This window comes from Peromyscus maniculatus, chromosome 13, assembly GCF_049852395.1.
Source record: "Peromyscus maniculatus bairdii isolate BWxNUB_F1_BW_parent chromosome 13, HU_Pman_BW_mat_3.1, whole genome shotgun sequence".
NCBI classification, from domain to species: domain Eukaryota; kingdom Metazoa; phylum Chordata; class Mammalia; order Rodentia; family Cricetidae; genus Peromyscus; species Peromyscus maniculatus.
The window spans coordinates 54,901,522-54,914,566 of NC_134864.1; the positions used below are offsets into that span (position 1 = coordinate 54,901,522).

The 13,045-nt window shown below is 45.0% G+C and overlaps 1 protein-coding gene across 7 annotated transcripts in view; it reads right to left on the reverse strand.

Moving 5' to 3' along the window:
- The window catches only part of Cdk15 (cyclin dependent kinase 15), a 101,656-nt gene that overhangs the window by 39,861 nt on the left and 48,750 nt on the right, over positions 1 to 13,045 (reverse strand). For all 7 annotated transcript variants that reach the window (XR_006063111.2, XR_013044151.1, XR_006063112.2 and 4 more), the window contains exon 10: positions 6,702 to 6,765. Coding sequence is in view for 4 of the 7 variants with exons in the window: in XM_006975033.4 (XP_006975095.1) it covers positions 6,702 to 6,765 (64 nt within the window). In the remaining 3 variants the exon portion in view is untranslated. The remainder of the gene's footprint in view (positions 1 to 6,701; positions 6,766 to 13,045) is intronic.

Below are 13,045 nucleotides of genomic sequence, written 5' to 3' on the forward strand. Positions count from 1 at the left end.
GTGACTCCCACAGTGGTGTCAAATGCAGCCAAGCTCTTACACCATCTTTACTATATATATTATATATATGTAATAAAATGTATGTGTGTGTTTATAAATAAATTTATAAAAATATATAAATATATGTGTGTGTGTTTGAAATTATAATTACATCATACCCCCTCCCCTTTCCTCCTCCAACCCCTCCCATGCATCCCCCCTTGCTCTCTCTCTCTCTCTACACACACACACACACACACACACACACACACACACACACACACACACACACACAAATACAACCTGCCTAGTCCGTACGATCGGCCCTGAGATCATATACATACAGGGAACATCTTAAACTGGTTTTAAAATCAGAAGGAGAATTCAGAGGTTCCACTGCTTGAATGGATAGACTACTACAGAATGGTAGTCCGCCCCAGCTGTTTCTTGCTTCCACCTAGCGGTCAAAAGCTGCAAAAGCAAGCATCCCGAAAACCAACAGGGTGTACAGGCTGGTCTATCTGTCCTCTGGTCGGCAGGGCACAGATTCGGGCGCCTCGGGGCTTTCTGTGTGTTCTGCTTTCTTGCCTTTTGACTTCCACTAAGTTCCCCCAGTGGAAAAAAAAAAAAAAAGTTTCTTCCTGAACCTGAAAATCAGCCTAATCCCGGATGCTTCCCTGTGGCTGGGCAAATCGGGCGGCGAGCTTTTCAGGAGATATTTTTTTAAAAGTCCGAAGGCCTCAGTGGCCGCCCTGCTCCCCTCGCTGTGGGAACAGGCATCAAAGCGTCAGGAGTGAAGTGCTTTGCACGCACATCGGGAACTAATTGCCAATTTGGCAAATGCATTGACTAATGTCACGCACTGTTATTTCTAAATCCTCTCCTGTCCTTGACCCCCGGTATCTAGATGTAAACTTGGAACCATTAGTGGCGAAGGATAAAGTCTTCTGGTGCCTCAAATGGAGTTGAGAGGGATTTAAACTCGGCGCTTTTGAGTGTGGTGACATGAACCCAGCAGTACATTAATGCTGGGATTTGAGCTCACACAGCGTGAGAGCTTTCAGAACCCGTGTTGAAGGAAGCAAACAGAGCCCCGACAGACCTTTTCAGAGGAGCAAAGGAGTTGGACGGAGCAATCAACGACACATTAAAAACCACAACTGGGCTGCGATCGTGTGGGCCAAAGAAAAAGTTCCTCTTTATCACCAGATCTTCGCATCTAATGAGACGGTGCCTGGACAGCCTCCAGAGGAACAAGTCTCCGTTTACTTTAACAGAGACACGTCTAAATATTTAGCTGAGTCCCTGAAAAGCCCTATGAGATTTTTGTAGCAAATAGGCCCCTAAGGTAAGATCTCGTCGTCTGTGGCCACTGGGAAATATAGAAAAGGGGACTTGGGAATGAAAAATCAGAAAATATTGTGATCAAAAGCACCAATGCTTACATTTCCTTTCCTCTAAGAATGAACTATATTTCAGTGCCCTCCAAGTACTTAGGACCAACACCGTGCCGGTTGCTACCTCATCTTAGCCTAGTCTGTTCTGCTTCTTCAACAGGTTTCATTCCTATCTGGGTGGAGAAACCCACACTGTGTGGGTGGGCACAGCCTCTGTTTTGTTGGCCCGGAATGCCTGAGGTTCTTGAGGTTGGGAGGACTCTGAGTGCATTTTCTTGTGAATGGAAGGAAGGAAGAGGTGAAAAGACTTTGTAAAGACATCTACAGGCGTCTACTGCTCAAATTCACACTGTATTAGTAGATGAAGATGCCGAGGTGAGCATCTGATTTGCTCTCAGCCTCTGGGATGCCCTGGAGCACAAACACACCACAACCCAGATAGTCCATGAGTAGGGACTTTAACCTCTTCAGACACTGTGGTAGGAGAATCCCCTTCAGGACTCTATCATTGCTTCGGGATGCTTTAGGAAGGGTCACCAAAATTCCTCCCCTCCCCCACCGCAGGAGGCCAGCAACCTCAGCCCCCGTCAGTTTGATTAATGTGTCTTGGCTAATTGTGTGAAAGACAGCAAGTGTGGCCGGCCACTTGATTGTTCAGCCAATCACAGGCACCTCAGTTAGCATGTGAAAAGGGGGTGCCTTGCAGGAGGAGGCGGGTGAGTTCTGGCGGCTGAGTCAAAGGCTGAGAGTTTTAGGGGGGGCACGGAGCAACACCCACTCCTTTGAGGGGAAGTTACTATGCTCTACTAACCCTGCAAACTGTAGTCAAAGACCTTTTTCTCCTTCCTCTTTTTTTTCAAGATCTTTTTTCCCATGGTACATGCAGGCGAGACGCTGGCTACTCAGCAGATGGGGTTCACGTTCCAGGGTTTTTAATATTTCACTTTTATATTTCTGTTAGAGGGTGATCCCGCTGAGAGTCTGGGAATCCAGGCTCGTCAGAACCCCCTCACTGACACTTGGATATACGGCTCTGAAAGCCATCCCAGGAGGAAAGATTAAACAAAAAAAAAAGGGGGCCTATTTTTCAAAGCCTACTCCTCAATCTGCCCACATCAAAATAAGACAACTGGCCCTTTGAAGTGGAAGAGAGTTCTCAGCCCAGCTTGCTCAAAGTGGGGAGTGAGGAAGGACAGGAAGGAAGAAGGAAGGAGCAGAGGAGGCAGTCTCGAACATGATACACCCCTCTCACCTTCCAGATTTAATCAGGTACAAGGGGCTACAGCCCGCCACAGCCTAAAGCCCCGATCTCTCCTCAGAACTGGGAGGAAGCTGGTACTCACTGGAGTCAGCACTGGGTGATTTTTAACACTCCCATCAGAATCAGTATGGTGCCTCAAACCAGAATCCAGACAAGAATCCAGTAATGGCAGCAAGTGGGTGGAGACTGGACTGTTTATGCAAGTTCAGAGTTGCCAAGCACCTTCCATTGTGCTGGGTAAAAAGCATATTAGGAATTTAACTCAGCAGCACACTGTTTTCTAAATGCGCAAATGACTAGAATGAATATTTCTTAAAAAAAAAAAAAAAAAAAAAGAGGCCTGTGAATGGCCAAGGAAAGCATTCATCAGTCATCCTCAGATAAACAAGCATCAAAACAAAGAGTTTGCATCCAATGTCAGTTTAGAACAGATGCGATCGACAAGATAAAAAGCCAGCTGGGCATGGTGACATATGCCAGTTGGGAGGCAGAGGCAGAGGGGTCACTGTGAGTATGGGGCCAGTGTAGGCTATGGAGGGAATTCCAGATCAGCCAGCTCCATAACAAGATCCTGTCCTCAAAAACTAAAAAAGCAAACCCCATACACAAACAATAATGGTGGTGGTGGTGGTGGTGGTGGTGGTGATGATGGTGATGGTGGTGATGATGATGGTAGTGGTGTTGGTGTTGTTGGTGGTGATGGTGGTGATGGTGGTGGTGATGGTGGTGGTGGTGGTGGTGGTGGTGGTGGTGGTGGTGATGGTGGTGATGGTGGTGATGGTGGTGGTGATGGTGATGGTGGTGGTGATGTTGGTGTTGGTGGTGGTGATGGTGATGTTGGTGTTGGTGGTGGTGATGGTGATGGTGGTAGTGGTGGTGATGGTGGTGGTGGTGGTGGTGGTGGTGGTGATGATGGTGGTGATGATGGTGGTGATGATGGTGGTGGTGGTGGTGGAGGTGGTGGTGGTGATGGTGGTGGTGGTGGTGAGGTAAAAAGAGAAACTCTCATTGTTCTCACCATCGGTAGGAATGTAAGTGAGTACAGCCATTATAGGAAACAGCGTCAATGTTTCTTTAACAGAAAACCTGGAATAAAAACCCTGTGACCCCGCAGTCTCCAAAGGAACTGAAGCAGTGTGTCACGTACACAGTTACACTTGATGTTCACTGCAGCACTGTTTACGCTAGCCAAGGTGTAGACCAGGGCAGGCAGCAACTGAAATAAACACGGTGTTGTACACATGTAACAGAATATTATGTGTCCATGAAAAACAACAGGATTCTGTCGTTTCTAGTAACATGGGTGACATTGGAGGACACTATGTCCTTTGAGCTAAGTTGACAGGAAGACAAATCTCGTATTTTCTAACTTCTATGCAAAAGTTGATTTCACAGGAAGGAGAGAGGAAGGCTGCAGATAACCAGAGCCTGGGAAGTGGGCAGGGCAGGGGAGGGTGGAAGAGGGGTGGCTGATAGGAACAGGGGTACAGTTGGATAGAAGGTGACTCATGATGTTCTGGCACCCACCTCCTCCTGCAGCAGCAGGTCAGGAGTGGGGGTAGATGGGCATGCCTCGAGAGAGACCTGCTTATTCATAAGACTTGCTCCTGGGACAGGCGTCTCCATGATCCCTTTAAAAACACGGTCCTTTTTGATTGAGTTAGTAATAGAGGTACTAACCCCATGCCCAGGATACTCTGGCCTCTTAAGATTTGCAAAGGCAGGGCTGGAAATCCTGGCTGTGGTTAAGGGTACAACTCCTTTCCCTGTGCTCAGCCTGACCCACAACCATAGGCTTCCCAAAGCCATAGGAACAGCCCCCCCTCCCCATAATAAGCACTGCAGTGCCAGTGGGAACCAGGGAATGAATCCAAACCCATGCTCTGAAGACTGAAGAAGAACACACCACATCCATCCAGGGACTGCAGCACCTTGCATGAATCTAGCGGATTGCAAGCTCTCTAAACAGTGTTACTTTGAATCAGACCAAAGTAGACAATAATGCAAAAGTGTAAGCCCTGTTGATACTGGGGCTAGAGAACTTTCTTTGTAAATAAATTTCAAATTACTTTGACACCAGGGCGAAATGAACAATGTGATGTATTTCTCTCTGCTTTCTCGGAGCCCAGGTATCTTCTTAGCATGGAATCTGGCAGGGAAGAGTTTGGCCATGTTCCTAGCTTTGATGACCATCTGTTGTAGGGGTATCTCACTATTGTCTGGGCCAACCTGAACCCCGAGTATTTGAAGATTAGGGTGGCTGCCTATGCTCGCCACAGCAACTTTGTATGCATGTGTCCCTAAAGGCTTTCTGATTCTAAACTTCGCCTGTGTCTATAGCAAAGAGCAGAGGGAGGTATGTCTGCCCATTTTCACCCAGGCAGAGAGGAGTGAATGGGAAATGAGGAGGACTAGATTCTCCTGGAAACCATGGCAACTGGAGCCAGGCACTAATGCAGACTGAACCGTGATCTCCATAAATGGCCTTTTCTTTCTTATCTCACACCAAAGGGGAAGGCACTATCCTGCACCTCAAGTCCAGAGCGTCAAACTCTTGAAAAATAGTTAGAAATAGTTAAGCAGTTCTAAATGACTCTAAGGCCAATAAGTAAGGAATATGATCGTTTCCCTAAGAGGTTGAAAGGACCTGAAAGGACTTTACAGTTAGTCTTTAGCTTTCCATGGAGTTTCGTTAACTCTGATTAGTTCAAAGGGACTGATGGCTTTGCATGGCTTTTTGAGTAAAAGTAATAGATGCAGGATAAAAAGGGAGAAAGTTTCCTTCTCATGTCTTGTCTACTCCCCTTCCTCCTGTTTCTCTCTCTCTCTCTCTCTCTCTCTCTCTCTCTCTCTCTCTCTCTCTCTCACACACACACACACACACACACACACACACACACACACACACACACACACAGAGTTGGCCTTTTAGACTTAAGTTTCTCCTACGTTAGCTTCCCAAGTGCTGGGATTATGGGCTGATACCGCCACACCCTGATTTTTGTTTTCTTCCTTAATTGCTTTGAAGTCTTCCTGCAATTTCTTGCTCGCATGAAACTCTTCCAGGAAAACCTTACACCAAAGTCTATAGTGACAATTTGGGAAAACCTGGGGTTTATTAACGGAACAATGTAAGAACGTGAAGACTGTATCATCTAGCTTGGAACACTTGCATCCAAGTCATGTCCTTAGCTGTTCCCATGCTCCTCCCCCTTAACCCTGTCGGGGAGAGGTTAGCATCCTCACAGCCTTGGTTTGTGTCTCTGGCTTCCAGGGCATCTGAGGCAGCCCATCTTCATCCTCTGGCTCACTGGATGCATCCTCACTTCTGTCTCAATGCCCTGAAGTGAGCATTAGCTGACCACTTCTCAAAGAATCTCCCTGTGGACAATACTTCTAACGCTTCCTTATCCATCCCCAGCAGCTGCTCGTGAAGGACCATGAGTGACAGAAATGACCGGCCGTCAGGCAGAGAGACAGTTCTCTAGAGGCATCTTACCTGGCTTATCCTAGGTCTAGCATGCCTCTGGCTCCCTCTGTTTGCTATAGCTTTCCTGTTACACAAGGCTCAACCATGGAGCAAATAAACTCAGTGGTAGTCATGGGCTCCGCAGTGAGAACAGTTCCTTGCTCATGCAATTCAAAGCATGCTGTTCCTTTGAGCCGTGGTGTACTTGGAAATGGATGTAGACAACCATGGTAGCAGTCCTTTCTAGTTATTTTTCACCTTGCTACCTGGGTTTTATATCACTGGAGAACGGATTTAACCTCAGTCGGTATTTCACTCTCTTTTTAATAAAAGGATTAAGCTGGGCATGGTGGTACAAGCCTGAAATCTCAGCACATGGGAGGTAGAGGCTACAAACAAGTTCCAAGACAACCTGGGCTCTACAGTGAGGCCCTGTTCTAAACAAATACATAGACAAATAAAAGAATTCGTGGAAAATATATAAGTCTACTAGTCTATCTTTGTTGTGTCTAATGCCAGATGGACACCCTGTGTGGCCAACACTCTCCCAGAATTGCCAGTTCTCGGAACGTTTAGACTCTTAGCTCACTATTACCTGGATTGTAGTTAGGCAGCTTGGAGACTCCAGGCCAGGTATCCTCTGTAGGGACTCCCAGTACCTACACAGAGAAAGAGAAATGAAGTGAGAAGAAACCAGCTGGACAGAGCAGACACAGACGCCAGGGACAGAGCGGGGAGGGACCAAGAAGTCAGTGATGTCACATGGAACCAGCTGATGTACGGGAGGAAGAATTGGCGGTAGCTCCAATGTTTTTTTAGTTTATTATGCACAGCTCCGTACCCCCACAGTCCTGAGAGTGTGTCTCCACTAACTCACTCTGCGTGATCGCCAAGTGTTAAGGATATGTAGCAGCTGGAGTGACTGTCCATCACCTCCCATCACCCGCCACCGCCCCCCCCCCCATTGTCCCCCATCACCCTCCATCACCCCCCATCTCGGTCCTATAAGCTGATCGGCAGGAGATGCTGCTGGCCTGGATCGTGCCTCAGCATAGGTTTTTCATCTGTTTCTGGATGTGCTCAAATTAAAAAGGATTCAAATGACTGACCTTTAGGCGGTTGAATACTGGCTAAAAATGACCCGGCTCTAACCTTTGCTTTTTCTACTAGGTCTCATTTTCTTGTTTTCTCCATGTCCGGCAGCTAGGAATATAACTTGGTTTTCCGCTGGTGGATTATACTGGTAACATCATGTGAAAGAGAGCTGGCTTGTGCTTTTAAAAAATTGTGTGTACATATGTGTGTCCAGACGTGTGTGGGGAAGGTGGAGGGCAGATCTGTGGGGCTGGCTCTCCTTTCCTTGTCATGTGGGGTCTCCAGGCTTGTGGATCAAGCCTTTATCCACTAAACCATCATGCCTGTCCTGACCTATGCTTCAGGTGGCCAAATTTAAGTTCTTGTTTTTAAAGAAGATGACGTTTTGACAATGAAGGTCTTCTGGAGTGTGAAGTCAAATGGACTTTGGATGGAGCTATTACTGCAGTCCTCTGTAGACACCATCTTGCCATTCTTTGAAGATGACCATAAACCCCGCAGCCATCGAGTGTGGGGGTCTGAGGAGCATGACTTTTGTACCCCGTTGGTGATGCCAGCAGTTTGCTTTATCACTTCAGCGGACCTCTTCTTTGTAGCATATCCTAATATCATGTTTCTGGGGAACATGGACTATAGACACGGGCCCAGTTTATGACAGGAAGCTAATTGTCTGACTGAATGTGGTTAATGAGGAATGCAGGACCTTCGATGTATCGGTGGTGACTAGGTCCCTGGTGGAGAGGCATGCATGTGGGGTCTATTGGGCTTGCCTTCACACAAAAGACACTAACATGCTGTTTTCCCTCACGTAGTACATTCTGAAAAGTCATGCCACCCAGTAAAAGCTTCCAGCTTTGATCCCATTCTCTAAACAAACTGAAAAGTGACTGAGAGGATTAGAGGCTTTTCCTATCAACCAACCCAAGCCTGAGGGAACACTGAGGAGCCTGGATTCCATTTTGAAAAACCAACTAGACTAATTCTTCTTTTGTGGGTGAAGCCCAGAGCAGGGGGAGCTCATTCTTCTCCCTCAGCCTACTGTCTTCTGTATTTGTCCAGATGCATGTGGAGACAAGCGGGTGTGACTCATGGGTCCCCATTCATCTTCTGTTGGTTGGCAAAGCACAGTGGGAAAAAAAACCAAGGTCGATCAGGGAGGAGGAAACGATCCAGGAAATGAATAGCAACCACATCCATATTTGCTGGAAGGTGAAAGTTACCAGGCTTCTTGGTTCCTTTGTATTACATTTAACTGAGGCCAGATGGATACCAAATTTTCTGGAAAATTTTATGTTGAAAGCTTATTAAACCGAGATGTTAGAAGTCTAAACAAAAATTCGGTTATTCATTTTGTAAAAATTCATTTAGTAAGATACAACTTCAGAAACTTTGTAATCTGATTCTGTAACTTATTTCACAGGAAATGAAAGCAAAAATGATGAGTAGGGCTACATAAAATTAAAAAGCTTCTAGAACAAGAAACAACGGAATGAAGAAACAATCTACAGAATGGTATAAAACATTTACAAACTATATATTTGGTTAGGGTTAATAGCCAATATGTACAAGGAACTCAACAACAAGTGAACACATCACCTAATTTAAAAAACAGACAAAGAATTCCAATAGACATCTTTCAAAGGAAGACACACAAGTGGCCAAAAGGCATGAAGAAAATGTTCAACGTCACTAATCATCAGAGAAATGCACGTTAGGACAACAATAACGATGGCTAGGACCATAAATATATCACTGTGTGTCTGTTGGAAAGGCTATTGAGGGAAAAAAAAAAAAAAGACCAGTAAGGGCTGAGGATAGGACTCAGCTAGTAGAGTGCATGAGATCCTGGGCTCAATCCCCTACATGGCCTAAACCAGGTATGGTAGCACACACCTTAGTCCCAGCACTTGGGAGGATCGGGAGTTCAAGACCTGGCTACATGACACCTTAATGTAGGTGCAACACCCTGCCCTCCCCCCAACGACAAAAGAAGGTGTTGGTTAGGATGTGGAGAAAAGGCAACCTTTGCTCTTTGTTGGTGAGACTATGGATTGGTACAACCATGATGGAAACTGGCAGACACTCCTCAAAAAGCTGCTGTCTGTCTAATCCTCCTATTGCATATGTATTCAGGGGGAAAAAGAGAAATAAGCATGTCAGAGAGATGGCTTATATTTACCGCAGCCGGAGTATGGCACATCCACACCATGGGTACCTTAGAAAGTATCTTCATGACCAAAACGGTACATGTGTAAGGTGATGCGTATGGTAACTGTTTGGCCGTTCTATAATGGGCATGTATTACAAAACATCATATTGGGACCCAGGAGCGGCTCAGTGGTAGAGAGTTTGCCTAGCATTTGGGAAGCCCTGGGGATCTGTTGACCTGAGTTCAGTCCCTGGGACCAACATCAAGGAAGCCAAGAATGGATTCCCACAAGCTTTCCTCTGATCTCAATACGCATGCTGTGGCACCCACCGACATACACGTGCATGAACACATACACAAACCCAGTAAATAAATAAATGCAATAGTTTAAAAATAAAACACAGTTATATAGTCCTTTCACATCTGTTCTGTCCTCATACCCTCCAAAGACTTCCTTCCTGCCCTGAATACATAGCAATTACAACCATATTTTGGTCCCTGGGAACCCACCTGGTAGATGGAGAGAACTGATTCCCTCAAGGTTGTCCTCTGATCTCCACGTGCCACGTGCATGCTGTGGAGTATACCCTCCCCTACCCAAAAACACATGCCACAACACAAAACACAACAAAACAAAGCACAACAAAACGAAGCACCAAGTGTAGCAATTCTGTCTAGCTTCCCTCTGGATACGGAACTATATAGATACAATAGGGGATCTGCTTGAATTAAATGAATCTGGCCACAACACATCGCTAAACAATGCAGAGCTGTCTTCCTGGGACAGGGTCAAAGTCATCAGTGAGCAATGCAGCTATGCAGACTCCAGAAACAACTAACGAAAAGGGAAAACCCAATGAACAGAGGAGAAGGTTATGATTTAAAACTGTAGGAACTGGGGCTAGGGAGATGGCTCAGCGGGCAAGAGCACTTGCTGTTCCTCCGGAGGACCTGGGTTCAGTTCCCAGCACCAACACCAGGAAGCTCACAATTACATCTGGCTCCAGCTCTGAGGCATCTGACACTGTCTTCTGGCCTCCATGGGCACTCACATGCACACACACACACACACACACACACACACACACACACACACACACACATCAGATCCACCTTTTAAAAAATAATAGGAGTGCCTGGCAGTGGTGGCACATGCCTTTAATCCCAGCATTGGGGAGGCAGAGGCAGGGGGATATTTGTGAGTCTGAGGCCCAGCCCGGTCTACAGAGCAAGTTCTAGAAGAGGCTGGGTGACATACAGAGAAACCCTGTCTCAAAAAACCAAAATAATAACAATAACAATAATTAATAATGATGATGATGATGAATTTTGTTTGCAGGAGCCATAACTTCCCAGAGTCAGAGCACAGAGACAGTAAGACTCAGAGTTTGGACATAGACATGTTCTTTATTATACCCAAAGTTAGAGCTGTGTTCAGAACTCGTGAGTTCTGACTCCAGGCCAGTATTATATTTTGATATGCTTACTTAATTTAAATTGTAATAAGTTGTCATAAATGTCAAAGTCTCTGGTTTATTTTAGTATGCTGAGAGGCATGAATATGGTTTTCTGGGCAGAGTGTGTTGGGCGGATTCATCAAGACACACTTGTTTTTGCCACAGCACTCTGTTTTTGGTACCTTATGTCCAGACTCAAGCAGAGCATCTTTCATTGACTGCGTTACAGAAATATCTTCATGGGGCAGTGGCAGTCACCAAGGACCAACAACTAGCAAGCCAGGGAAACATCTAGTCCACTCTTTTTCTGATTTCTGAGCACTGTGCTAAACGCAAAGAATTGCAAAGTGATTGTTTTTGAAGTGTGGTTGTTTAAATAGCACCAAACGTCTTTTAAAACTCAGTTTATATACAGTTCTCCAGACAGCAATAGCACTTACGGATATACTTACATTCTTTTCGAATATGATATTTTTCAAACATTCTAATGGCATGCCTCACTTCAGCATTACAGTTTATATTAGCCATCTTCATATACATCCTTTTGCAGTATACTCGGTTTACTTTGTTCACACATGTTTCACTGAGACGTCATTCATCTTTCTACTCTGACTGAAAAACACATTTTTCATATTCCCTTTTTCCCCTGTCATTTCTTGCTTCTCTTAGTCCCCGAAGAATATTTATATGTGGTTAATGGCCAATAAATATTAAGCAACTAGGTTAAAAAAAATAAACCTTTAAATGTGTAAAGGGCCATTACAGGGTGAAGACTAGCAATACTAATTGTTTTCTCTGGGTTATGGACAAGGAGTGAGGACTGGTGTGGGAGAGCCAACCATAGCATCTGAGTTACTGAAACATCTCTATAACAGTATATGAGAGAAGAAAGCAAATATATATTTACACACACACACACACACACACACACACACACACCACGTACAACACACACACAGGGATGGTCTTGCTGGATGAACTGGTATTTGCTATACAGCCCAGGTTACTTTCAACCCCACAGAAATTCTCCTTGCTCAGCCTTCCAAGTACTGGGATTATAGGAGAACTCAAGAGAAATTAAAAAAAAGTTTCTCCCCCCTCCCCTGTATATGTGTGTGTGTGTGTGTGTGTGTGTGTGTGTGTGTGTGTGTGTGAGAGAGAGAGAGAGAGAGAGAGAGAGAGAGAGAGAGAGAGAAGGAAGAAAGAAAGAAAGAAAGAAAGAAAGAAAGAAAGAAAGAAAGAAAGAAAGAAAGAAAGAAAGAAAGAAAGAAAGAAGTCTTTTGGCTTGAAAAAGCTTTTTTTGTTTGTTTGTTTGTGAATGAATGTTTCCTATTTTGTCCCATGTTTCCCATAATATCCTCCAGGTGGCCAAAATAAAGTTTTATATTAGTGATTAATTTACATACAATGTCTTTGTGTCTCACAGTACATTTTTATCTTCATCAGAAGACAAGGAGCTGGATCAAGCATTAGCCACTGATAAAAAGCCCCAGTGTAAAGCACTTTGATGCACATACAATATGAATGAACCTTGAAAGCATTATGCTAAGTGAAATAAGCCAGGCCCAGATAGACAAACGTTATAGGACTCCAGTGATGTAAGATATTTGTTGTTTCACAAATTCATAGAGACAGAAAGTAGATGAGAGATTCTCAGGGGCTGAGTTGGCCAGGCTCGATGGGACTGTGTTCATGGCTGCAGAGCTTTTGCTTGGGGTGATTCGAAGGTGCTGGAAATAATGGCAGAGGTGCTGGCCCAACAGTGCCAATGGATTGACCATAGTGCACCACACACTTGATTGCTAAAACGGTAACATTTCCCATCTCATTTTATTTTCATTGTTCCAGAGTGCTTATTGGGTGTTATGTGATTTTTTTTTAAATTCCACTTATTTATTGTGTGTATTTGGAGTGGCACATGTGTGGAAACCAGAGGACAATTAGTGGGAGTTCTCTCCTTCCATGGTGTGGGTTGGAGGCAGAGCTCGGGTTCTCAGGCTTGGCAACAATTGCCCTTCCTCGGGGAGGCGCCTTACAGTCCCACGTGATGTTTATCATCTATGCACTGTGTAATGGTAACATCAGGGTACATTTATCTGTCTTTTCAAAGATTGGTCTTTTGTTGTTGTTGTTGTTTGTCTGCTTTTTTGTTTTTGCAAGACAGGGTTTCTCTATGTAGCCCTGGCTGTCCTGGAACTTGCTCTGTAGTAGACCAGGCTAGTCTTGAACTCAGAGATT